The 27,517-nt window shown below is 36.7% G+C and overlaps 5 protein-coding genes across 6 annotated transcripts; 1 reads left to right on the top strand and 4 right to left on the bottom strand.

Annotated features, from left to right (window-relative positions):
* Nucleotides 1-5,382: 5,382 nt before the first annotated feature.
* On the bottom strand, nucleotides 5,383-6,750 carry LOC132179187 (Transducin/WD40 repeat-like superfamily protein). The gene has a single exon (XM_059591851.2). The coding sequence runs from the start codon at nucleotides 6,643-6,645 to the stop codon at nucleotides 5,383-5,385; it is 1,263 nt and encodes a 420-aa protein (XP_059447834.2). The 5' UTR covers nucleotides 6,646-6,750.
* A 4,130-nt stretch (nucleotides 6,751-10,880) lies between these two features.
* MMP (matrix metalloproteinase) lies at nucleotides 10,881-12,118 on the bottom strand. Its single transcript, XM_059591968.2, has one exon. The coding sequence runs from the start codon at nucleotides 12,024-12,026 to the stop codon at nucleotides 10,920-10,922; it is 1,107 nt and encodes a 368-aa protein (XP_059447951.2). The 5' UTR covers nucleotides 12,027-12,118; the 3' UTR covers nucleotides 10,881-10,919.
* A 3,071-nt stretch (nucleotides 12,119-15,189) lies between these two features.
* Nucleotides 15,190-15,692, top strand: LOC148586620 (uncharacterized). Its single transcript, XM_088515141.1, has one exon. It carries the CDS (start codon nucleotides 15,272-15,274, stop codon nucleotides 15,530-15,532), a length of 261 nt encoding a protein of 86 aa, XP_088371267.1. The 5' UTR covers nucleotides 15,190-15,271; the 3' UTR covers nucleotides 15,533-15,692.
* Nucleotides 15,693-16,771: 1,079 nt separating this feature from the next.
* LOC132177715 (zinc finger MYND domain protein) lies at nucleotides 16,772-21,398 on the bottom strand. Its single transcript, XM_059590151.2, has 7 exons — nucleotides 20,943-21,398; nucleotides 20,021-20,161; nucleotides 19,568-19,933; nucleotides 18,878-19,120; nucleotides 18,255-18,347; nucleotides 17,243-17,443; nucleotides 16,772-17,109 (listed from the first exon to the last, which is right to left on the bottom strand). The coding sequence occupies exons 1-7, from the start codon at nucleotides 21,276-21,278 to the stop codon at nucleotides 16,897-16,899; spliced, it is 1,593 nt and encodes a 530-aa protein (XP_059446134.2). The 5' UTR covers nucleotides 21,279-21,398; the 3' UTR covers nucleotides 16,772-16,896.
* An 884-nt stretch (nucleotides 21,399-22,282) lies between these two features.
* Nucleotides 22,283-27,105, bottom strand: LOC132178711 (zinc ion binding protein). 2 transcript variants are annotated; one of them, XM_059591227.2, is made up of 11 exons: nucleotides 26,670-27,105; nucleotides 25,455-25,568; nucleotides 25,263-25,381; nucleotides 25,106-25,155; nucleotides 24,930-25,030; nucleotides 24,398-24,482; nucleotides 23,776-23,884; nucleotides 23,382-23,553; nucleotides 23,134-23,205; nucleotides 22,851-22,964; nucleotides 22,283-22,716 (listed from the first exon to the last, which is right to left on the bottom strand). In XM_059591227.2, exons 1-11 carry the CDS (start codon nucleotides 26,769-26,771, stop codon nucleotides 22,624-22,626), a joined length of 1,131 nt encoding a protein of 376 aa, XP_059447210.2. In that variant the 5' UTR covers nucleotides 26,772-27,105; the 3' UTR covers nucleotides 22,283-22,623. The 2 variants fall into 2 exon arrangements, with proteins under 2 accessions (XP_059447210.2, XP_059447212.2); XM_059591229.2 differs by having other exon boundaries at nucleotides 25,106-25,152; nucleotides 26,670-27,104.
* Between the last annotated feature and the right edge of the window lie 412 nt (nucleotides 27,106-27,517).

Raw genomic sequence — 27,517 nt, 5'->3', positions numbered from 1 at the left:
CTTTTCAAATGAATAGATTTTTTTTTTTTTTTTTTTCCGACTAGTTGGAAGGAAATTGTTTCAATTCAGTCTATTAAATTAACATTTAATTTTAAAAATATATATATAAATCACATGTTTTAAAAATGTATGTAAAAGTCTCATGTTCTAAACTTCTAAGAACAAATATTAATTTAATAGACCATATTAAAAGAATTTTTTCTGACCCTTTTTATTTATATTTTTTTTGTTGTGGTTTCCAAATACTATATATATATGTATCCAATGCTGCACCTTTAGCCATGAGCTTAGTCTCTTTGGGCCTCGACTCCTATAACCATGTTTAAGATCTTTAATAATTTGTTACTCAAATTATTAACAAATTGCTAATTAAATTTTATTTGAAAAAATAAATTTTATACGATCAAGCTCTCTTAACAATTTATTTAAACAAATAGATTCCTTAAGAGTTATTTCATAATTCACTGATATGATTGACTAAAATGGCTCATGAGTTGGCAGATTTGTCATATCAAGCCGATCGAGAGAACAATTATGCTGCACATGGGCTAACTAAACCCGTGATTATACAAATTATGAATAGGGTATGGATGGACTAAAAATTCCTAGTTGAATCGTTGTAACTTTAGAGCAATATGGTTTAGATTTTTCAGTTTGATTGAATGAAAGTTGAAATTTTTCCTTTTAAAAAAATATATATATATATTATTACTGACGTGTTTGGATTGTTATCTTGAAGGTAAGGATGGGTCCCATACGAGGACATAGCGAGGAATCTGCGGTGCATTGAGAATGTTGGTTAAAGTTGGAAAAATTATCGTCTTTGAGAGATAACGTACGATCAATAATTAAAGTCAAACCACTAGTTGACTTTAGCCCTCAGTTTCCTCTTATTTGTCGCCTTCTGAATGATGCAAATATCTTTCTCTTCTCTTGGAACAAGGTTTTAAAGTTGAAAAAAGAGGGTGATATGGCGATTAACATTTTCTAAAATAATATTTATTTTGATATCATTATAGATATTGAGATATCACAATATCTTACAAGATTTTTAACCGTTGGATCAAAGTGTTGTTCGGTCCCAAGAAACTCCAATTTACACTGCCTTTGGTGGGATCGGAAGAAAAGAGAGAAAGGGGAAGGACGAAATAATGGATATTTTTCTTCATTTGGTTGGATGGAAAAAGAGGAAAGGGGGAGGGGGGATGGAGGGAATTTTCTTCTTTGGGGACCATTTTAATTTTCTTCCCATATTAGGAGGAAATGGAAGGAAGAGGAAGGAGAAAAAGTAAAATTTATCAAATAATGGGTATGGGGGTCCATAGAAAGAAAAAAATATCCTTTATCTTTAATTATTCTCTTCAAGGTAACCAATCATCTCACTCCTCTCTTGCTTTTTTTAAATTTTATTTTATTTTATTTTTTTATTGAGAATAACTTCAATCTGGTCGTACTATAAATTGGTTGCACCCTTCAATAGGAAGCAGACGCCTCAGCTTGAAACACTAATAAATAATATATTTTTTCACACTAAATAATTTTTCTTCTCTTGACAAAATATATATCTCATAGACAAAATATTAATTGATAAAATCACTCGTTTTGGTTAGTTTTGGAGACTCCAGCATTGAGGGCTCGAAAGTGAGCGAGAAGTTCAGTGGTGGCTTGGTGGGTGGTGAACTTTGAGTTAAAACAAACGAAAAAAAATTCATGAAATTTTTTTGAATTAAAATTACAAAAAATTTGGAAGGACGAAAGAAAGCCCAAATTGCTTAAGTTGGGCCTTTGGTTGGCCTATGTTGGAAAATTATTGTTATCTTGCCTTTATTTGTAATGGTTGTTTTATAGTAAAGCAATTATTTTAGGATTGCATTCTTCTTTTTCTTTTTCTTTTTTTTGAAGTGATGTGGATATCTTTTATAATTTGTAGTGTATTTTATCAAGTAGATGTTCATAAATCTCAATCATTACTTTAAAAAAATAAACATTGACACGTTTATTATATCAGTATTTATTATTACTAAGCTAAGACTACAAGTAATGATCAGAGTGGAACCCTTATCCCATTCTAGAATTATAAGGGAAAATGCTGTCGTTTAAAGACCAGCTAACATCACATTATATCTATTTCTCTTTCTTCCATCACCCATGTTACTTTGGCAACCTACTTCTTTTGAAAAACCACATATCACTTGGAATTCATTTTTATCCATAACCAATTATATATATATATATATATATATATATATATATATGCAATTATGCAACTCATGTATGTGACCAGGTCCATATTTAGAGTGTTCATATATTGTCAAATGAGATTAGATTCTAAGAGATGACTATTGCTTTTGTAACAACTTAGGGAAAAACGCTAGTCATATCTGCGTTATCACTTCAAAAGGACTAGTCAATTTGGAGCTTCCTTAGAATTCATTATAAAGCTCAGTTTCACCTAGTAACTAGGCAATGTGGGACTTAGCATTCATGACTTATCTCTATAAACCACCCAATCTATGTGGGCTTCTTCTCATCTTCTCAATATGGGACCAGGGTGTTACAGCTTTTCTTTTAACCTAGCCGAAAATTCTACAGTTTCTACTTGTACACACTCGAAGCAGCGAGTCAGGACTCAGGAGAAAGTAGTTTCTAATTAAATTATTTATAACGTGAAACGGCTGAGAACGTTTTTTAGATATATTTTTTTGATTACCTTTAATTAGAGGGTTGGCTTATGTCTCGTGTCATGGGAGGAAGAGAAACAACTGCATGTGTTATCAAAATTTGAGGCCCGCGAGATGACTTTTAACCCAACTCCAATGCCACTTGCAATTAATTAATCAGACCAAGTCTTTGACGCTCCTACTGAAATATAGTAATTTAATTGAAGAAACATTAAATAATAGCTTTCTTCACCATCGCACTGCAACATTTGTCAGGAAAATACTAATTAAATCACGTGAGAAACATTAAAAGATTAAACCATTATTTGTTTTAGCACAAGTGTTCTTGTCATTACACGCATGTGTTACGTCAGAACCGACGCAGACATTGTTTGTAATTTTTTATTTTCTTCAAACCCTCGTAGTCTATGAAAAGATGTCGGCTGATCATCAACTTACTTCTGTCGTACGTGATTCTATATTCATATATACTTGTTCTTCTTCTCTTCGGTTGGAGGAGGGGTGTTTCATGTTTGCTTAGAGACAAGACAACATAGAAAACTGATGATAATTTTTCAATAGCATTTGAATATAGTTGAATTTTCACACATTTCAAACTGAATTTTCTGTTTTAAAAAAAAAAACCTCCACAAAGCAATAATACACATACATTAATTTGATAGAAATGACCTTGTTTTTATATAATTTTGGATTATTTGGGTGTGACATTTCTTATCTTACACTTGTACGCTACCATGATAATAAAGACACGAAACATGTCATGTCGGGCTCTCGTATAAATTGCCATGAGATTGATAGGTTTAGATAGAGTCAAAATTGTTTTCTCCACTTAGAAGCAAAATGAACACTTTAATCTCTTCTTCTATTAATATGGGATATCTTAGTCTAACGTCTTATGTAAGCAGTTGAAATGATTAGCAGGAGGCTTATCTTTTGAGTTGAGCAACTGAAAAGCAAAGCAGGTTGGACTCTTGCGGCCTGACTGGTTTGGGCTCATATACGGGGGATGTGGGCTTTGCTGATGTATTAATTTTAGTTATATACATTAGGAAAATACTAGGTATTCTTTTAGTGTTCTCTGTAATATGACTTTTAAAATCACCAATAGATTAAAAGTCAATAATAATAATCTCAAATTCAATGATAATTTTAAAAGTCACATCACAATTTAAAAGACATTAGAAAAATACTAGAAGAACACTTATTATTTCCTTATATATTATATGCTATTGACTTATTTGAAATAATATTCTTAAATGGGCGAAGCATATTCTAATAAATGAAATTTGGAGGCAATTTGTGTGTAATTTAAATTGACTTCGAAATATGAAACCTCGTAATAATCTTGTTGCCGGCAGTGGGTGGAGTGCCCCATTAGTTATAATGGATGAGTATTTTTATTTTTATTTTTTAAATAAAAAAATAAAAATACTTATCTATTATAATTTTAAATTTTTTTCAATTCATTTGAATTGAAAAAAATCCTATTCCGACAAGAAGAAAGTGAAATATAAATGCGCGTGTCACAAAATAACAAGGCAGGGGAGGACAGGACTTTAATGGTGGTAGGTATCCAGTCATGTTAAGGCGAAAGAAAGTTGAAACTCTCAATTGCAATAATTCCAAAATTCGTTGTGGTCATTTCTTGCCGGAGTTGTGTAACAATCAAACGCTGAGAAAATGTGTAGGAACCTTACCTTAGTCATAACCTTCTAGACCCTGGGCCCCTTTTGCCTATTCAAACTTTGATACACCGAAAATTGACGGAACCTCTCCATCACTACTCAACTCTCTCTCTCTCTCTCTCTCTCTCAAGTACCCACATTTCACATCCTCTGTTTTAAGGGGAGGGAAAATGAGTAGGTAACTCACTTAGAAATGCTATAAAACTATATTTTTAATTTACAAATTTACAAATTTAATGCTGACTCTCTAAAACCTGACTTTAATTAATTTTTAGATTAAAGAGTAACGATATATATTACACATACATTTTATAAGAGCATTATTAGCATATTCACGAAATTTTATAATTAAAATTACATTTTTCTCTATTTTAATTATTCATTTTTTTTAGAACATCCGTAACAGTCTCACTATTTTAACAAATCAATTTCGCTATTCAATTTAAATATTATTTTTCAAATATTTATTTATTATTTCTTTAACAATTAAAGGATAAAAGATAAACAAAAATGAAAAAAAAAATGGAAAGAGAAACTATTTTTCTATTAATAGTAAGTACTGTTCACTTACTATTTTTATTGGGTCAAATTGGGAGATTGAAAATGAACATTTTAAGATTCTTTTACTAAAATAATCAGAAAATGATTTTAGTGAGACTGCAAATAGTTAACGTAATAGGGTACAATATCTCTTCATTTCTTTAAAAAAATAAAAAATAAAATTCCAAGGATTGTTAGAGCTTTTTAGGACAACTTTGTAGAATATCACCTTTTCGGGACAACTTTGGAGGATATTTATGTGATGTGTAATACTATTAAAAAAAAATAAAAAAGTTAATTAGAACCGACACATAAAAATTATATGAAATAATTATAATATAAAATTTGCTAAATTATGAGCAGAGAGAACAAGTAGGACAGCAATTGACTTTGCAAATATGAAGCAAAAACTTTCTCATCCGTGTGTACAAAACGGTACTAAAAAAAAAGAAAAAAAAAAAAGAAGCATTAATTAATTAATAAAGAAAGGGAACCCATACACGCCAGACCTTAATATCACAATCCAAACTACCACTGTAAACCAGAAAACAAGTACAAGAATCAGAGCCACTTGGATCTTCAATACTATTGCCATCAACCGCCGCAGCCAAACACTTAACGGGGCGTCGGTGCCCTTCCAACACACCCAAACAAGAATAGCTCTTCCCCATCCCTCTCCTCCATATCCTAACCGTTTTGTCAGCCGACCCACTGCAAACCAAATCCCCCACCACGGCCAAGCACAATATCGCTTTGCTGTGGCCCCTAAGCGCACCCACCAACACCATATGTACTCCACCGCCATCGCCATCACCATCTCTCTCCCACACAAGAATCGATCGATCACAGGCACCGGAATAGAGAACACACCCATCGCCGCTTAGAGCCAGGGCATTAACCGCCGACTTGTGCTTCTCTAGCGTAGCCACCGCTGAATGCTTTTTTTTTTCTCCCCCCGCCGCTTTCTCCTTAATCCACACCTTGATTTTCTTATCCGCCGATCCCGTGTAAACAAACCCATCTTCCGACAATACTATTGCGTTGATTGCATCGTCGTGCGCGTTCCCTACAGACTCCAAGCACTTGAAATCGGAGGTCCGCCATATCTTGAACGTCCTATCCCACGAAGCCGAGTAGAGAAGAGACCCGTCTCGAGATATCGCGAGCGCCGAAACATTATCCACGTGGTGCACCCACGTGCACTTCTTGTGCCGCCGCACCTCCACGTAGTTCTTGGCAGAGAAAAGCCTTGAGAAACGATCGTTCAGCGTGGGGAGCGCGGCTATGAATTTGTACTTCTGTTGTGGATTATCGTCGTCGATCTTCCACACGCGGATTTTGTTGTCTTGATGAGCGCTGAATAGCTTATCCTCAAAAACTACGAGAGACTTAACGGCGCCGTTGCTGACAGCCACCACCGGCACCACGTTATCCGTTGAACTGATATTGTCTCGGCTCCATGAGCGTATCTCGCTGTTGGAAGAGCCGGTGTAGAGGAATTTTCCGGCGACGGCGAGAGAGGAGACATAGGAGGAGTTGCCTTTGACGGTGGCTATGCAAAGGTGGTGGGCAGTGGTCGTAGGTTGTTGAGTTGATGTGGAAAGGGAAGGAACAGAGGGGAGACTTGGTTGGGAAGAGAGAGAGGAGGTTGATGACTCTGAGTGAATAAGGTGATTGGAGTGAGATTCAGATTCATTGTCTGCGAGGCAAGGCAATGGACATGGAAGCTGAAGTCCCATTTTTTCTTTTTTCACAAGACTATGAAGAGGTAAGGAACAGTTGGAAGAGACCTGGGTAGTTGGCTTTTATATATAATTATGTATCACCTGCTCATCAGATCGTCCAAAGGGAAAAAAAGGATAATAAGGTATTCAGGCTGTAAAGACACGAACACTTTTTCTTTTAAAAAATATTAATGCCAAAAGTTACTTCTTTTTTTTAAAAAAAAAATCTCACAAATATCTCAAATGCTGCCGTAGTAATCATAATTAATTTTTAATTTTGTTTTTAACTAATATTACATTTTTTAAAAATAAATGCATTCTTTACATGCGAGGATGATAGAAAGATTGTGAAGCGAAACTTTTTTTTTTCAATTTTTAAGTTTTATCAGGCACAACAATAAAAAATAATATAGAATCGAAAAAAAAAAAAAAAAAAAACAAGAGATGGTCAAAACATAGATTTTCATTGTTTAGTAGTGTGCTTATGTGTACAGAGAGTACAACTATATTTTACTATTAATGATTTAGAGATACAACATAACATATATATAAAAAAACTTTAATTGTCCGGACATATTTTGGAAAACTCCACAATACCCCGTACCGTACCGGAGAGCGTTGCTCCCACTCTATGAATGTCACTACGCTTAGAATTTTGCTCCGTCTACTTGATCAACTGCTAATATTTCAATATTATTTTTTATGCCGAAAAGAATATAAGCTTTTAGTTTCAACAATTAGTTATGGGCTTTGTAAAATGAGAAGTCTCTCCCAGCTTGTAGAATTTCATTCCACATAGAAAAGCAATAAGAAATGAAAGAAAGAAAGTAGAAAAAAAAAAAAAAAAAAAAAGGAAATATGGCTGGCGAATGTTGCATTTATCGGTGCAAAAATTTTGATTTGGACTGTTTATTTACAATAAATGATCTAGATTGTCATAGAATAGAAGTGAAAGAAAAAAGTTGGCTTGCAAGTCACGAGGGTAACTTCCATCCCGATCACTTGCAACAATTCTCGTTATTCACTAAATTAAGATTTAATGCAATAACCCTACTTTGGACCGCTCATTTAAAATGAATGGTCCAACTGATAATATCATGAGTAGGTGAAAAAAAAACATAAAAAAAAATGAAGCAAACCATTCGAGAATAACCGAACAACCTCTTGGCTTTCAAACCACTCTTATCTTATCCTAATCTAGATAATTGTTTTTAAATCAACGGCTCAAATCATGGTTTTACTGCATGGTAATGTAAAAAATCCGCGTTCATTACTGCCATCAAATTTGTACGGCTCACAGGCATCGCCTTTTTGAGTACAACGCGTGGGTCCAGACCAGTTGTACAGATAAAACCAGATGATTCCACAATGAGAAAGGCGATGGCAGATGGATGCAAGTGGAAATTTCCCACCTTTCTCATGTTGCCTACTATTTTGGTTTGCTTTTTGGGTGGGGGGGATGGTAAGAGCTAGCTGTTCACATCGATTGGGTCTAAAGTTTGTAGATGAATTACGACTTGTTCAAAAAGTTATGCTTACTATTCCCAACTTGCTAGCTTCAATACAGATGCTGGCTGCCAAATACTACTGGGTTCCACCACTTGAAATACTTCCAAATTAATATTGGGCCAGCCATGAGCCATCATCTACAGTGGTGCCTTCTTTGCTGCCAGTCTTCAATCTTCCTTGTAGTTTATCTATTGTTCTTTGTCGGCGGGCATGTTTTTGCCAATTTGGAGCTGCTTCGGGACCAGCAGTTACTGGAAAGGAAGTAAGGCCCAACATTGTATTTGTAATTTAGAGAAGCCCAATATGTTCCAGACTCATCTCAAAAGTATAAACCGCGTGGACCGAGCAAAAAGAGAAAGGGGAAAAAATCATGCCTTTTCTAAAATCTGATTGGGTCATGAAGTCAAACTAATCATTCAACGTCGGATGGAAAAGTCCAAACAAGGGCATCACGGCCTATTGGGTATTTTGGATAAAAATTAAAATAGGGTATTTCTTGTTAAAAGCAATAAGAATTAAGAACCGATCGTATGCTGCTAAACGTATGCAACGACAGATGCAATCATACAAAACCCTCCGCACATCACATCTTCGGTACATAACATTGCTGTAATGACGTGGGAGTAAACAAAGATCGTGTGCTGTTTCTATTTCTGACAAATTTCTGTTCTCGACTTAATGTGGACTCGACAAATAGTGGATCGGTGCTGTTAAAATAAATAAATAAATAAATAAAAAAGAAAAAACTAATGCCGTCAGCGATGGCCGATGGGTGTAAGCAATCAATCATTACCGACTTTTTTCTTCTAAGCAATTATAAACGGGCGAGAAAAAGACAACTGACGCAATACAAATTAAGGGTGGGGGCAATCAAACAAAAATTACAAGACAACTCAAAACGATAAGAACAATACATAAGGCTAAACTTGGCCCGGCCCATTTATTACTCAGCTTCTCAGCTAAGAACTGGCCGTGAGCGGTGGTTTGAATTGGCAGATTAAAGGCGGATCTGCCTGTTAAAGTACAAATTGCAGAAGTGAGTTTAGAGACAAAACAAGAGAAAAGGTACTAGAATTGGTTAGATGAAAATTGTTTGAGCAGAGCACCACCTCAATTGATATCTGGTGAGAGAAGTACTCGGCTTGGAGGATACCAAATATGAGTCTGCAAGTGGGTCTAAGAGTCCCTATAGACAAAAATATTGTACCACCTATGAAGATCTAGATGCAAAATAAAGAGTAGGTCGTTGATACAACATTTGGATCCTCTCCTCTCCAATTCAAACGGACGGTAGGGGAGCCGGTTCTTATTAAAATAGGGATAAAATTGTCTAAATTTATTTTTTGAACAATCCTACCCCTATATTAAAGAGAACGGGCCTCCGGAAGATCCCAATTTGTTGATACCATATGTGTGGCCAAAAAAGATGAGAATGAGGTGGCATACACAACAGATATGGCTTTCAAAATGCACAACATGAGAGAGAGAGAGAGAGGAAAAAGAAGAAAGAAGAATAAAGGCTAAAAATGAAAAATGAAAAGATGGGGGAGGAAGAGCGAGGAGCCCTTTGCCTCTCTCGTTGGCAAATACAAGCAGAGATCAAGAGTGATAACCGGAGGAGGAAAACCAGTGGAGTAGAAAAAAACATAAAATAAAAATAAAAAACTCTAAAAGGAAGTCGGAATCTTTTTCGAGAAAGGGAAAAAAAAGGGGAAGTTAACAACTACGTGCCTTCAATCATCATTACCAGCTTGCTCTACAAAAACCAAGATTGAGATTTCCCCACAATTCCTTAGAATTACGCGGAATTGCAATTTCTTCAATTTAGGTTGTTCAATTTGAATGTTATCATTTTCTGTTTAAATTAATCTATATAAGCATTAAATATAGAAACACATGAAAAATAAAAAGTTTTAAAGGTGGGAAATCTCTACCCCTCACCCTTAAAGGAGTGGCTAGAGATACCGACCACCAACCCCAAGAAGGTGGCTCACTAAGGTAGGCTAGGTAATTAAACTACATTTTTTCGACCACCATAAATGCTTAAAAAATTGACTAAAGGACCCAGGCCTAACCCTAATTAGAATATAGGAGGAAGAAAAAAAACAAAGACTTAACAAGATCATCTAACAGTTGTACCAACATTCATAACTTTTTTTTTTTTTTTTAAAAAAAAAAAAAAAAACAACAACAACAACAACATTCATAAATCATGAACCATGAAAGTTCATCAGATCAATAGGAAAGCACCAAATTTATAATATTTTGGATTAAATTTAAATTCCCTAATTGATTCACCGCCATTCATTGTTTTATTTGACACATTCCAACTAATCCCATCAAATATTTTATTCCGATCACCATAAATTCTAATTTATATATATATATATATAATCAATTTAACTGTGATCATCCCTAAACCTATTCCAAATCCAACGGCAGTTATGAATTTAATCTCTCTTTGTATGTGCAGGTTGCTCGAGGAGAAAGAACAAGTCCACAACACCCTATTGTAGCCTAGAGGAGTTCGTTCCCAAACGTATAAAGTGAGAAAAAGTTCCAATTCGAACGAAATTGAAGAAGAAGAATTTTAGAGAAGGCGAAAAAGAACAATAATACTACATCGTATAATATCATCAATCAACTGTGTATAAAAACAATCATGTACAACTCAGTATAGCAAAGTATCATATCTGATATCCCTCCGTATCACTAACCCCAAAAATACAAAAACAAAGGAATAAATTTTAAAAATTAAATAAATCGAAAATGAAGTAAAACTAAAAAAGCAACAACAACCCAAATCCGACGGTCAACAAGGCCCTCATCGCCCACATGGAGCCCGAAATGTTGGGCGCAGCATTGCTATTGTCCCTCTCCTCAGCGCCAGCGGACGGAGTAGAAGAACCGTTATAACTGGGGTTTGCACCGTACAGCTGCTGAATGCCCGTGACATCGTCGCTGGCCAGCTCGACCTTCCTGCTCCGCGACGAGATCGTAGGGTACATGATCGCTTCCTCCTCCGAGGAATGTCCGAGCCCTAGAAGATGCCCAATCTCGTGCACGGCCACCGACTCCAGGTCCACCGCCGAAGTCTCCGAGGATGTAGTCACGTCACCGGAGACCACCCAGGTCTCGGCGCCATCCAGGTGGAGCCGCCCGCTCGTCGGCGAGAACGCGTGTGCCAGCGTCCCCAGCACGCCGTCGAACGGCTCGCCGTCGCCGTGGTCCCCGACGAAGAATCCGATCTTGATGTCCGCGTCGTAGAACGATGCCGTCTGCGTGAAGGTCAGCGTCGTCACGGTGGACCACCGTTCGAACGCGCGGGTGAACACGCTCTTGACGTCGTCCGTGAGGTTGTTTTCCGGCTCGAAGGCGTAGGTCAGGTCCCGCCGGCTATCTGGCCAACGCGGCGTTCCGGGGAAGAAGCTGTAGTGAGAGACGGTATGGAAGTGCGTGGCGTTCGACGGAGACGTCGTTTCTTTACCGGAGTTCATGGTCGTCGAGCCATTGACGATGTCGGGGACCCCGCATCTGGGCCGCACAATCTGTTGGAGGGTCCGCTCGTCGAGCTCGCCCGTGGCATTGAGGTTGAAGTTCTTCTGGTAGGTCTCGAGGGCGAACCTGAGAGCGTCGTCGAAGTCGTCGGTGAATTCGGACGAGGAGTTGATGTAACCAAAGTGTTTCAGGTAGTTCTTGAGCTTCGACAAGCCGTCGACTTTCTCGCCGGGGTGGCACCCGGAGAAATTCCGGAACGCCTCCCACGCGCCGCGCGGGGGGTTAAACGACGGCGGTATCGATGAAATATTGGGGTAGAAGTGAGCAGAGATTGGAGTGGATGAGACCGTGAGACACACTGCAACAACGAAGAAGTAGATTAATCTCATGTTTACAGGTGAATGGAATTGAGAGAATAGGTTTTGTGGATAATGGGAAATCGAAGAACGCAAGAGCACGGCTTATTAAGAGATCGAAGAAGAAGAAGGAGAAGAAGGTGGGTGTTGAAATGTTCATATGTTGTATGTCTCTGTCTCTCTGAGGTGTTCGTCAAACTCAATTAATTTTAATTTCCACGTATTTCTGCGTGTTGAAAAGTCCGCTTGAATTTTGGAAGTTTCGACGATTCCGTGGCGGGTTAATGTACGGGGGCGTACTGGCGTGCTTCTCTAAACGACGCCGTTATAAGGTATCTAGCTCCTGATACGAGTCATGTTTTGGTTTTCCCACTCTACTGAACGCCGGCGTAGATTCCGTTCCCATACACGTTGGGTGAAATTAGAGGTGGAAGATTGAACTTTGCTTCCAACATCTTAAATTGAAACGGAAGCTATGAACTTTGAGGTAATAATGCTATTTTGACTAGATAGATAGATCAGAAAGTAATTTACAGTTGATTTTATACATACAAAATATGAAACATTGCTAAATTAATTCTCGTGCTATTCTTTTTTTAAACAAAACCTGTACTGGTTAATTCTCCGTTACGTGTTGATATTTGACTTTCCCGTTTAAAACATGTGTGTCAAAGGGGGCGACGATATCATGAATAGACCAATGCCTACAATTTTGTTGACTTTTGATCCCTGAAGTTAGTGTCAAAGAGAGGGGATGGACATTGGTGAACAGCCTTGGTCAATTGCTCTATAGAGAGCCACTGTAGAATCAACTATCATACACGTGGACTGATGTTACAGGTTTGGAAACTGATCAGATTTCCGAAGATACTTTGGGCCAATCAAATATATTTCATAATATTTGCTTTGCAAATGGGTCACACCTCTAGTTTCTTTGTCATTCTAGAAGGTAATGTTAGATGTCCATAAGAATTAATGCTTCTAGTTTGGGGGCATCCAATAGAAACATGAGGCATTTTGCTGCGATATTATTTTAATTAATAATAATTATCTCACATGGAGATCAGACAACACAAAGACTATTTTAATTGAAATGAAGGATAAACTGTTAATGAAACTTTGATTTTAATATTATATTAAATTATTATTTATCTCAAAATTTAAAATGGTAAAAAATAATTAAATAAAATTTAAAAATACGTGTCAATTTAATAGAATGAATTGTGGGAATCTCCCAACCTAGCTTGGAGAAAACAATTTTCCTAACATAAAAATATTATGCTAATACGTGCAAGAAAATGTTCTAATACAAAACATAAAAGAGGATGCTTGAAGAAGTAGATATATAGAAGGTGATGGGTTTGGGAATCAAAACTCGGCAACATATTGGATGATTTAGCGGCTAAAAAAATAATATTCCAATCCACTGATCATATAAAATTTGCCACTGAATTCTTTTTCTTCAACTAGTTATATTCCCTCAACCAACATTATATGAATAATTACAAAGCAGATAATTAAGCAATAAATTAACTTTACTTAAATCATATTTAAGTGGTATATAATTAGTATTGTTTTTTGGTTGAATACATCTATGGAACTTAATTTCCATATATCCCTGCCATAAAGTAATTAAACAAAGATTATCTCTAAAAAAAAAAACAAAAAACAAAAAACAAAAACAAAGATCAAACAGTTTGAATTTTTAAAAATTTAAATATAAAAAAAAAAAAGGTGAAGCCCAAGATAACTAGCAAGCAAGCATGCTCTCACGAACAAAAATTAGTTACAAATTAGTTTGTATTTTTGTAATTATTTCATATAAACTAGCAATGACATGTTTCTTAGCATATAAAACATGTACTTTTCACGTGTCATTTTATTATACTAATTTGTATAAATTAATTACAAACTAATTTGTAACTTGTCCCAACGATGAACTGTCAGTGTTATATATATTCTTTTTTAAGGAAAATGTTTACAATTTTTTTTAACAGGAAGACCGTTTGGTAAAAGAGTGTGTGGTATTTGTACATGTTTCTGTTTATGCCAATTGTATACATCTCTCATTTTAGAGTGAATTGTTATCGTGGCATATATATAAAAACAAGGTTAGCCGCCTTCATGATCAACAAGAGAAGCAGAGAAAACGTGGCTTCCAAACATCCCCACACCTTCGATGACCAAAATTAGCAAAAAGTCTTCAAGAGCCCAGAAAATCCTTGTCCCTCCACGAGACTTTCTTGTCCGCTTTTGGTTTGTGAATGGAATCAAAAGGCTCGTACGACACCTTGTGGTCTGACCTATGGGGCTACAGTATTGACCCTGACCCACTCCCCGGGACCAAGAGGAGCAGTGGTGTTGCTGCAACTGCAAAGGCTAAATATTCCAAGAAGTCGGACGAGGACGATCACCTTGGCAAAACCACAACGGCGGCATCCACCGGCGTGAAGAGAGCTAAACGCGGAGCCTCTGGGGGTCTTTTTTGGATCAAGGGCAGATTTTCAAAAGCCTTCCGGCCTAAGGTTCGGCCGGATGCCAGGCCCTACCCTCGCCTTCAGAAAAAGCAACGCCGTTTGCTTGGAATCAACACGTGTCGGTTAGCTGTAGTGGTCAACATTCTGACTACGGGACCCACACGTCCGGCTCCCGACCGGAACCACAAAGAACCACGGCTTGGTCTTTTGTTTTCTTTATTGTAACTTCGTAGCGGGAGTTGTCATGGGTTGTTGTATACGGATAATATATAAGAAAGAAATTAATTTCATTTTCATGAATCACAATTTTGATATTCATTTGCAATCTTCTTTTCTAGTCTTTGAAAGACAAACTTCAGAGGCTATATATATAATGGAAATAAAATAGTCATCCAACAAATTTATCTAATTCAATATATATATATATATAGCCTATTCCTACCCACATACATCATGTCTTACGTTATGTACCTTTGTCGTTGCCTTGTTTGCCAACTGCTCCTTTCTATTTTAACACTTGCTTTGAAACATATAACTATATAAGAGAAGGTTCATTCAATTTGACTATTATTATTTTTTTGGGGGGGAAGAAGGTTCCTTCTATTGTTTGACACAGATTTTGTTTGAACGCACTCGTTTTGATTCGTTAACGACGAAAAGGCTGCATCCATAAATAGACCCTATTTTCCGAAAATAATTGAAGCTTCAAACGAGTTGGTCTTCTTTCTCTATCTTAAGAAAAATCCTTTCCTCCTTCAAAAAAACAAAGAAAAATCCTTTCCTTCTGCTTGTCAAATTGTCATGGAGTCAAACGGCGCGAACGGGGCCTCGTGGGCTGATCAATGGGACTACAACCCAGACCCGGTTCCTGATGAGACCAAGAAGAGCCATGGTGCTGGTGGTGGTGGTGGCGCGAGGGAAAAATATTCGAGAAAGGTTGAAGAAGGGTTCGGGAAAACTAAATCTGCCGCATCAACCGGCCTGAAGAAGGTTAAGGGAGGAGCCTCCGTCGGTCTTCATTGGATCAAAGACAAGTGCCAGAAGACCACCCAAAAGCGCTAGCTAGCTCATGCCTCCTCTGTCATGCAGCATGGATATTATGATATTACCATCATCCTTTTGTTTTTTGGCCTTATACAATATTCGTCCTAATTCTTTCCTTTCCTCTTTTTATTTGTATAAAAAATAAAACTTCTTGTTGTTGTAAATGAATTTGATTCAAAGCCAGATTAATTTAAGATCTATATACGCTTTTGTGGGGCCGTGATTTTGAGAACTCAGGCTATTTTCATTTTTTTAAAAAAATTTTAATATTAAAAAAATAAAAATAAAATAAAATTGCCGGCGTGCCGTTCTCTTTTACTTCACCCCGCTTTGTGCCTTTTTTTTTTTCTTTTTTTTTGGGTTAGTGAGAAGGGAAAAAAGACCAAAATCGGCATAATACAACCCAACAAATCATATCATCATCATTGACATTCGCATGATCTCTTAGAAAATTATGAAACAGATTTTTCTTTTGCAATTAGGGTTGTTGACTTGTTGTTTATGAGATTGTGTCGGAACAAGATCTGTGAATATAACCCAACAAATCATATCATCATCATTGACATTCGCATGACCTCTTAGAAAATTATGAAACAGATTTTCTTTTGCAATTGTTGTTGACTTCTTGTTTATGGGATTGTATCAAAACAAGATCTGTGAATATAACCCAACAAAGCATATCATCATCATTGACATTCGCATGATCTCTTAGAAAATTATGAAACAAATTTTTCTTTTGCAATTAGGGTTGTTGACTTATTGTTTATGACTTGGCGGTGACTAGTCCAGCTCGAACGAATTGTTTTTTGTTTTCCTCACCAGATGAGATGTGTGAAAATTGTGAAGCAAAGAGTTGAACAATCCATAAATCGGTTGACCCATTAATAGGAAAAATTGAGAGAATTTCCAATAAATTTCCTCTAAATTGGGCTGAAAATTTAATGTGCTTTTAATATGTTAATTATAAAATATGTGCTGCTCTCGTGGCAAATTTATAATCTGGGTTAACAGAAATTCTTGAAGAAAATTTTGGAATATCTTAACCGTAACTCTGAGGCAGTTGCATGTATGAAGCGTTTGCATAGAAAGAAAGAGAAACAACTTTCCCTTCCAGGAGTTGCTCCATCAAGTTTACTGATTCAATATTTTTTTAACAAACCCTAATAAAAATGTCTTTCACTCTAACATCAGATATGTACATTTATTTAATCTCTCAAGTGGAAACTAAAAGAACATATTAGTGATTCATCCCACACATGTTCCAAGGATATTCCATAGACACATTTGCAACTACGTACAGAAGTCATATCATACATGTATAAAAGCAGCATAAACGCATGCTTGAGGAACAACAACACAAGCATGTACAGTGAATTTCGAATTTAACATTGAACGGGCCTATCATAATTAGGAGGTAAGGACGGGCAGTTCTCATTCATGTTGGCATATGGCTCTACCGTGTTATACTGAGGCAATTCCATCCAATACTCGCCAAGAATCTGGCAGAATGGGAGCCGTCCATCCACATTGTTGCACCAACTTGGAAGCCGTGTTTGGTTATCATCAAATATCTTAAGCATATATGCGTCACGAATCTGCAACAAGGGATAAGAGCCCATGTCATATACACTATACAGTGACCATGATGAGAAAAGATCCAATGGAATACAACCCCCAAAACAATAGATTACAGAATAGAGAAAGAGGAGATTCAGAAATATGACTCACAGTAAACTCGGTTACTTGAATAGAACTAGAAACAGGCCCGAAAACTCCAGCCTCTTTATACATCGAAAGGATAAATGCGACGCAGGTTGTCGATTTCCCATCGCTATACACCCAATCATCTTGTTCTGGAATGGTAAGCAATTGATCAAATGCTATGCCGCGCTGTTCAGTTTCAGCCAGCATTTCATATAAGTCCAAATCCTGAAAGAAAACAAACAGGTCTTAAATGAGAAGCGACATTCAATATGGAGCAAGAAGCTAATAAAGGAAAAATTTGCCAATAAAAAGTCACTTGAGCATTTTGTACTAAGACTACCACAAAGTTACTTCTGGCCAACCATTTTGACAATTAAACAGATCGGTACTGCTTAAAATTTCCATCCTATGTGTAAAGTCATCTAGTTTTAAAAAAATGCTCATACCACCAACTTCTGTGGCACTCGAAACATATTCTATATATAAAACCAAGAACACAAGAACTCATAACCTCTGTATTTTTCAATATGAAATTCCATCTCTGTATTTTTCAACTATAAGGAAGCTAGTCAACGGTCAGGGAAAGAAAAGAGATAAGGCACCTAATTCCTAATGAGATCCATTGGCTGGCATACATTATTAAGAGACAGAGAGAGAAAGAAAAAAAGCTCCCATACTGGTACTGCCCATTATCCATCTTTGACAACGTCAAATATCTCTTCATATTGCCTGTTGCAGATGTACTTCTTTGGTGCCGTGTCACTAAATTCCACAGAACATAAATATTATCTTCAAACACAGCAATGGATGCCAATTACAAATGATCCTCATAATAAGGAGATAGAACTCATGATAGATATGTTGAACAGTCTATCAACATTTCAAAGCAAGATATTCATTGGCTTATAAGCAGTTTTCCACTTAATACTTCATTTGTAGGTTTCTTGATGATGCATCATACACCCAGGTTGACTAATTTTTATTTGAATAAATCCCCATAAACCGTAAAATGAATGACCTATATGAACGCAGCTACCTCAGTCCCTAGTCGCTTGTTTAGAGCTTCATTCCACATATTTGCAGCATATGCTGGCTGCATCCTAGTCCACATAGACATGACAGAAATGACCTGCAAACAGAACCAGCCAGTGTAAAACTACTGCAAAATTCTCAATGCACAAACCTATGAAGTACATGCTTAACTGTACTAGAGGTGCATACTGGATTAAATATATTCTTCTTCTTTGAAAAGTGTAGCGGGGAAAACTGAGAAACGATACCTAGTATGAACGTGAGAGAAACATTGACAACTATATATGGGTAAGATAATCATGCAAAGCACCTTTTTCATATATCAAATTGTTGACAAAAGATTATAACAATAATGTACTGTATGTATCAATATACTCACCTCTAACTCAACTCTTGGAGTCATTCAGAAATACATAACAAACACCCACCTGAGCAATAAATTAACCACAATGCCAAAGCAGAGATAAACATCGTTTCACAATAGCCTTGCAAAGTTAATAACAACTCCATATATGAACCATTTGTCGAGAAAGGATGTGCAACAACATTTTCATAGCACTCAATACCCTCCATGGAAACACAAGTTCAATAAAGCAAATTTATATTATAATCAGTGAAGATGTATACCAAGTGAGCATCAAGAGGTGGAGGATAGTTGTCAGTCACAGTGTCAATCCAACTAAATATCATGTTGTGATAGCCATATGGCTTGCCTGCCATGCTCCGAGCATATTCCCATGCTGCAGTGGAGTTGAACTTTGCACGCAACTCCGGATGCAAGGGAAGCAAGGCTATCTGCGGATTAGAACTATCCTTTAGTGCCAACTCCCACCATTCATCCCATGGAATTACCACTATAATTTCTTCACCCTGCAAAGTCAGCAGAAGTATGGTGGAAAGACGAATCAATCTGCGGGTGACTAAAAAAGAAAAGGAGAATACCCTCAGAATACTGTTGAAATCCAAAATCCATTCAAATAATTTCAAAATATAATTGAAGGAATGGATAAAAATCAGAATGATATCCACCTAGCACAGTACTCCTGAAGCAAAGTAGCAAACATCATCTACAAGCATGTGTCTGCATGCTAAAATATATGAGTGGTAATGTAGGCATTATTTCATTCTCATGCCCGGAGTCACCAACCCAAAGACTACCCATTTCATTCTTCAAACAAACTGATGTATGACCAGCAAAAGCACATTCTACAAGCAAGTGTTCACATGCTAAAATATATGAATGAACAGAAACACACATTTTACAAATTTTTACCTATATTAAGTGGTAATGTATGCATTATGTCATATATGTCATACCTTTTCATTCTCATGCCCAGATTCACCAACCCAAAGATCACCCATTTCATCCTTCAAACAAACTGCTGTATGACCAGCAGAAGCACCGGTTACCCATTTTTCTAATGTCTCAAATCCACCCCAACGACCACGGATCTTTGATACGGCTAAGAAATCACCAGAATGAACATCATCAGGATTTATAGTTGCAAGCCAAGGCTGAGGACGTTTTTCAAATGAGGCACCCATGTGCTTCTTCAAGAAATCTATGTTAGCATTCTGACCCCATGCAGTGTTCGAAAACAAAGGCAAGACATCCACTAAAGAAAGCAGGGTCCCCAGCATTCCTGATGGCATAAGAAATACAGAAATCCCATGCTGCTTAACCTGCTCAGTAGAGTCAACAATATCACCTTTATGCAATGATACTCAAAAGCACGAGATCTAAACAAACAATAGAGAAAACAAGCATACATATTCCAACTCTGCATGCTCTTCCCACGAATCAAATTTCAATGTATGTTCTCTAGCAGAGAAGTAGTAATCCCATGTAATCCTGTAGGGCGTTGCAAACACATACAGATCCATGCAGCTCCAGCTGTGCGCTTCTGATGTCTGTAAAGGAGCAGAAAGTCAATCCAGGGAACCTTAGCATACTATCAAGATTAAAACAAAAACAAAAATTGAGAGCTTGGTTGATTAACCAATCTACTAAACACTTTCTGTACTTCTGATGTGCATTTTCCAAAGAAAATCAACACAGCTTCAACCATTTAGTACTAGCTGATTCAACTTGATAGCACCACCAGTTATAAATCTAACTTATGCCACATGCGGCGCAATCTATTGAAGTGTAAAATTATGTTTTTGGTCAGTCCCCAGCATAGGTGATACATTAAACTAGATGGTTGTACACTAGGCCAATAAGCAATCCGTTTCTGCTACACACCTTATCTCTCTACTGCAATATGTCACACCTAATTTTTTTTTGGAAGCCCAAAATGAGAACATGGAAGTTGGAAAGATTAATACAAAACGCCACCTAAATACGAGAAGATAAGATTAACAATCAGAAGGCCTCAAATTTTTTTAAAAAAATCCTTATTTTACAGCCCAAATTAATATGAGAATCTAAACATTTCAACTACTGGATTTATTTATTCTGCTTCTATAATTATTTTAAGGAAACAAATGCTCTTGAGAAATAACAAATTTAATAACTTTCCAAAAAAAGAAAACAAATGCCTTCACTTTCTTAAAAGTCAATCTTGAATCGGTATCCAATTCAAGTTTCTTAATTGCAACGAACTACAACTGACAATCTCTATTCAACCAAATTACACAATACAACACATAAAAAACCACGACAACAATCACGATCGTCAAAAACCCTGACCTTGAGATAGAGGACGCCGCCTCCCAAGCCCTCCTGCTCGTCCCGGTCGCCTTTGGTGAACTCGAGGCGAGCCTCGTTGCCGTAAAAGCACGCTCCCTTCCACTCAACCGTGCTGTTGTATGGACTCACCGATCCGACGAAAGCCGGCAACAAGTCCACGGCGCTGTGGAAGTTGTTCAGCACCGGCCACGATATCTGATGTGGCAGCACGGGAAGCACGTCCTTGACCCAAAACGGCACCTTCAGAGCGTGCCCGAAATCCACCCCGAACCCTAGCCCCAAAACGCACACTATCAGCGACAGCCATACGGAGGATAGGTGTGGGAGGAGGGACATGGATAATAGAAAACCCTAGGACTTGAGAATTGGGGATGGGGATGGGAAGGACTGGAATTTTGATCTTCTACTCTTTCCGTGCGGTGCGGGACTACTTGGCTTTGTTTTTCTCGTTGTTATTGCTGTCGTTTATGTCGTTTGTCGTTGTGAGTCTAGAAGGAGGAGGAAGTTTCATTCTTTGTTCCACGTCAAGGGCAATAACTTTCCCCTTCTTTTTTTTTAAGAGAAACATTCAAAACTACATTTTTATCCTGCAACTCTTGAATTTTCTTTTACAACTAATTTTTTTTTTTTTTAAAGGTTTTTTCAACTACAATTGATTTATGTCCTCAATACATAACTCAATCGATTGAAACCACGCCTAATAAAGTAGAGGTCACTAGTTCGAAACTTCAAATCCCTTTATCCCTCTTGTGCGGACATATCAAAAAAAATAATAATAATAATAATACTATTGATTTACAGGTTAATTAACTTAGAAATTTTCTCATAAGATAAATATTTACTCTACTTTTTATCCTACGAAAATTGCAAAGGCAAAATAAACAACCCATTTAAAAGTGCATTTGAAAAAACTTAGCTTTCAATTTTTATATTTATTTTTACATTTTCAAATTACAGACAATGTGGTACATTTTTTAAAATATCACGATTTTAAAAGTTGATTTCCAATTTTACCAAACACTTGAATGAATTTATTTAAAAATGTATTTTTATTAACTCTGCAAAATTACTATTTTTTAAAAACCGTCTATTTTAAAACTGCCAAACAAAGCAAACACGTAATTTACGAATTTTCATACTTACTTGATCATTTGCTTGATATTGACATGATACTACCGATTCCCTTATTGGAAGTAAGCTAAAATCTACAAAGAAAATGTCCAAACGTCGCCACCTTCGACCAAATTCACCCGTTTTAAAGGTCAAGTTCGAAAGGTCATGGCATAAATAAATAAAGCTCTTTGTGTAGAATAAAAGCGAGAAAATGAGAGAAACAGATAAGAGCCAAAGAACCATTGACTGCATATCAATCGTGTTGAATTAATGTTGAGAAACTCCTAGATCTTCCTTTGAATTCTTTTTTTTTTTTTTTTAATTTTTTTGATTGGATAGGTATCTTGGAGTGTATATATAGTTAAGGTTGCATCAAGCCTCTTGATCTTGATCAGCAGAGTAAGGCAGGCACATGGTGAGCTCTTGCAAAAACCCTTCATGAAACCTCCGGAGTAAACATGTCATATATGCATTGATAACCAAGTGAAGTGATGGTCTGATTCAAGAGCTCCGGAAATCCATCTAAAGAAGTCAACGAAGAGTCCTCAAACTGACGTTTATGACCATTTCAAATCCCAAAAAGGAAGCAATTGCTATAGCAAGGAAGAAATAGAGCACTGTTTTCAACCACCATTGGCTGCCTGAATGGGTTTATTTGAATCTACAAGGCAGAAGCATCATTTGGAATCAAATCAAATTCAGCAGCAAAATTCAATGCTTTTGAATGCAATGATACACAGTAGCTTAGAAAAGAAGAAAAAAAGAAAGAGAAACAATGGAGCAACATGGACATACAGGAAATGTGAGAGGATGACCAGTTACAGTGCTTATGCAACAAGCTCCAAGATGACAAGCTTCTTCACAGTAATCGGAGAAGATTGCTGGGACATTAATCTCCTTTATTAGCTCCTGAAATGCACATCCAAGCAACCAGAAGGATTGAGAGAAAAGAAAAATATATAAGGCTAATTCAGTTCTTAGTTCACTGATAAAGGTAACGGCTTCCAGGTAGGTTAGCTAACACAGCCAAACATATACAAACAGTGAGGCTGCGATGTTTAGAGTATCAAAGGCATACAATTGTTGGCAACCAACTTGCATAAGCAGCAATGCCAGCATTTGGAGCGATCACCAAATGAGGAGAGAAATCCTGTTTAAATAAGTCAGGAGTTACTGCCCAAAGGAGAATCAAGCAGACAAAAAAGCATCAATGATAGAATTTAGACAGACAACTCGAGTACAAAAGACATAATCTAACATGAGTTTGAGTGTGTGTGGGTGTGCATGGGAGTGTCCGTCTATCGAGAGATAGATCAAGAAAGAGACCTTTGCTATATCCCTATAGCGGTCATGATAAAAACCTCTTCGAAGCTGCAATGTCACTTTTGACGTTCTACTAGTTGGTACATCCCAGCTCAAATTCTCACTTAAAGATTTGCAAATGCAATCCGCCTCAAGGCAATGAGCATAATTGAAAAGATTAATCCTCTCACCATCCCTGTTTTTAACCCAGTGCAGGAAAAAGAAAAATAATATGGTTAGCAATAATGTTTTTATGTATCACAGTTTTTTTCAATAATGTTTTAGTATCATAATGGTTAACGCAGAATGGAACACTTTAAATGCTAACTAAATTTATCTTCATGGGCTGAAGTTCTACTAAAAACTACTCAACTAAATGAATCTTCATAATACATCCATTACGAAGTGCATAACTGACCTATTTTGTGGAATTGAAGGCCCGACAAGCTCTATATGTACATGCACACCAGGAAAAAGTGCATGCAACTCTGTGAAGACAGCGAGCTGCAAAAGCTCCTTCTCAGGCCCTGTAAATAACAAAAGTTTCAGCGAAACAATGATGTTATTATAGATGATCAACCCCCTTGTCATTACCAAAAAGGCACATAAGACTGTTCCAACAGATGCCATCAGCATTTTGTAGAAATCATAAGCTTAACACAGGATAAACATCATGTTTTAATAAAATCTTCGTACAAACATTTTTTACCCCAACTCAAGTAAACCACTGTACTTATTACAGTAAGACTTATAGCAGTTGTAGGGATGTTGGGCACAAAGTTCATCTGCTATAAACCCAATTTCACGTCCATAAGCATAAAACCATCATATTAGAACATTTTTCACCCCAACTCAAGTAAGTGCCATACTTGTTACAGTAAGACATATACAACTCATAGGGAGGTTGAGCCCAAAGCTCATCCCCTATAAACCAGTCTAGCGTCCATAAGCATAAAACCATAATATTAGAAGAATAGTGAGAGACAATAAACATTAAATTTTACTGCTTGCAGAGTGGACAATTGAAGGCAACAACATACCTAGATAGTGTATATAAAGTTTGTCCCTTATTTCAGGGTTTGAGCTTCCCAAAACAGCTTGAGTGGCATGATATATCGTAAGTGGCTGAAAAAATAAAACATATGAATATTTCTGATGAAAACTTCAATATCCAAGAAAAAGCAATTAGTTAAGATTGTGCTTGGATTCATAAATCTTTAGGGGATAGATGTGAATTCAACTTTTTGGCATGATTAGCAGCCAAAACATAAACCACAATACTGAGGATTGAAATATAACAGAGAGCTGCTTGTAATTCAAATCACAGATTTTAACATTATATTCCACGAAGGATCCTAGAAGCAGCCCAACAAATTAAAGATTCCAAAAGGAACATTTTTTTTTTTGCATGTAGCAAAAACATAGGTGTGTTGATTCCTCATGCATGTTTCCATCTTTGCCACATAAGAAATAGTGTAGACTGATCTTTCAAAAAAAAAAAAAAGAAGAAGCATAGTTGAACATGAGTAATATAAATTCCAACTCAACTGACTGGAACACAAAATATTATACCCAGTGAAGAAGCAAAGCAACAGGTGAATGAAGCGGAATGCACCTCCACTCATAGTAGTCTTTCCAACTACTTAACTGCTTTGATATTGGAGATACAGGCTCTGCATGTTCATATTGTGAATTAAAAAACATCAACTTCTACTCCAAAACAAAGAGCCAGAAGCAAAAGCTGATACCATTACATGGGCACAAGATTCTCAGAAGATGCCAAACATCATTTGACCTGCTAATGAAAAAAAAATTGGCCAGAATTAAGAAAACAAGCATGATCATATAATGTGGAGAATTCTTTATGTACAATGCAGATATGAAAGATTAGAAAAGATAGATAACCTAGAATGATCAGAGGAAGTAACTGACTCCCCACAACAGCATTCATACAACCACATTCCCACTTGATGAACGCCCCTTTTGCTCAAGAATAAACATCTAGTCTCCTTCTTTTCAAGAACCTAACAGATTTTACCAAAAGGAGTACATAAATGAAGTCACAAAAATATCACGAATACAATGTGTAATAATTACCTGAAGTGTAGCTTCTTGAGAAAATGTAAAGGGAAAGTCATTCAAGACATCTACGCATTTCATTTGTTGTTCTAATCTTTTGCACTCTTCTTTATGATCATTCCAGTGCAAAATCTAAAGGCAGAAGTTGAATAATAGCTTTCAGCCAAAGAAAATAAAAAAGACAATATAAATAAATTTTAAGAAATAAGAAAAAATCATGATATTGATACCCATATGATTGTTTTCCTTTTTCTTTTTTTTTGTTGGGTACGCAACCATATGAAGGTCTTGTAAGATAAAATACAATATCAACCCGAGTAAATAAACATTGAAACAGTGTTGGACTAAAACAATAACAGGTCCCATAGGTATGATGGGAAGTGTTAACAGCAGCTTGTGGGCAGTCCAGGGTAGTCTTTGAAGACACATACATAATCCTAGTAAGCCACTATAAGTAATCTCTATCTCAAAAAGTTTCAGTCTCACATTAGTGATCGTATTGATACTGAAGTAACTTTTCACCCCAATAAAATCGGAAAGTTACGGATAGTGTAAATATAGTTCATTTTCTTTTAGGCTTGGAACATGACTGATTGCATCTTCAACATAGATATTGAAGTCATAGCAATTATTCATCCCACATAAGTCAATATAGGCAATAATTTGAATTAGGTAATAAGCACAAAAATGTCCAGCAAAAGCATCGTAACCAGCTGTCTCACATTCCAAACCTCGTACGAGAATTACCCAGGAGGGCAAAAGCATGAGAGATACTAGGTTGCACTAAAAAACAAACTTTAGGACAAAGAATGACTTCTGAAGGCCAGAAGACCTACTCAAGGCACCTACCGCACTAATCTCAATAACTGTATATTTCACAAGTTTTACAAACACGTACTGTGGCACTCTTCTCACTTGTCAATTCTAGGTTCTGCTCGCTAAAGAGAAAAACTCTTCTCTTGTAGGCATTCGCTGATAAACCGTGTCATCAAACCGTTTCAGTCTAGCTAATTACTAATTAGGAGCCAATTTTCCTTTTCAAGCACACACCAATTCTGCTCAAACTGAGACCGACCTAATTGTTGCTATACACTAAAACAATTACCACTGACAAAGTTCAGAACAACATGAAATCCAATTGGGTGTTTTGTAGAACAACCAAGTTCAGACAAGGACGTGATTGAAAAATACACATAGAATCTAAAGTAATATTAGCTTATGTATATTGGGAACCTGGTGAGAGGAAGAGCAATAAGCAACGGCTCCGCACCGGTCACAGCGCCTTCTGGGTGGGCCTAAACACCGAGTTCCCCTCCCTTTTCCGGCGCACTCCATTGCTTCCTGGGTCACCTCCCTCACAGCATAACTGCCAAATAAAATTCCAATGGTGCAGATTTCAAAATGAAAATCTTGGGCCTGTCTAACTTTGCTCAAATCCACCTTCAACCAGCCCAAAATTATTTCCCACCCTATTTACACTTCTTAAGGCTATAAAATTTGGGCCCCAACAACAAAAATGGACCATTGGGTTAAGGTTTACTCTTGCTTTCATACACATGTTGTAACCATGGCGTCCTTATTATGGAAGATGACTGGGTAAACACAGAAACCAATCTACGGGGCGCTTTCCTTTTGAAGTTAGGTCTGGAGCTGGAGTTCCTGTTGCAAGATTCCACTTTCTCAACAAATCAGACCTACCTTTGGGTTAAGTGCTACCTTTTTCTTTCTTTTTTTTCTTTTTTTTTTTTCTTTTTATGGGCATATTGAGTAGTTAGTTCCCTATTCGAGTGCATGAACCTCATAGAAATTCTTTGACATTTATTGTCTAAATTATTAGCAATCTTAACAAGAAGTTTTTAAGATCCGAATTCCAAAAACATCCTCTGAAACACGGTAACAAACATACTCAATTCATAATTTTTCTCTAAACTTACTTAGTGAAATTTCTTTTAACTTAGCCTGGTAATTAAACTAACATGTATTCATATTTATTTTTAAGTCCATTTAAAACACATGCCATTTTTACAAATGTCCTTATCAATGGGACGAATCCTTTAGTTCCTCAATTTGGGTCAATAAGG

This window comes from Corylus avellana, chromosome 4 (assembly GCF_965113065.1).
Source record: "Corylus avellana chromosome 4, dhCorAvel1.hap1.2, whole genome shotgun sequence".
In the NCBI taxonomy this organism is placed as follows: domain Eukaryota; kingdom Viridiplantae; phylum Streptophyta; class Magnoliopsida; order Fagales; family Betulaceae; genus Corylus; species Corylus avellana.
The sequence above is the reverse complement of the archived record's forward strand: the minus strand, read 5'-3'. Positions and strand labels throughout refer to the sequence as shown.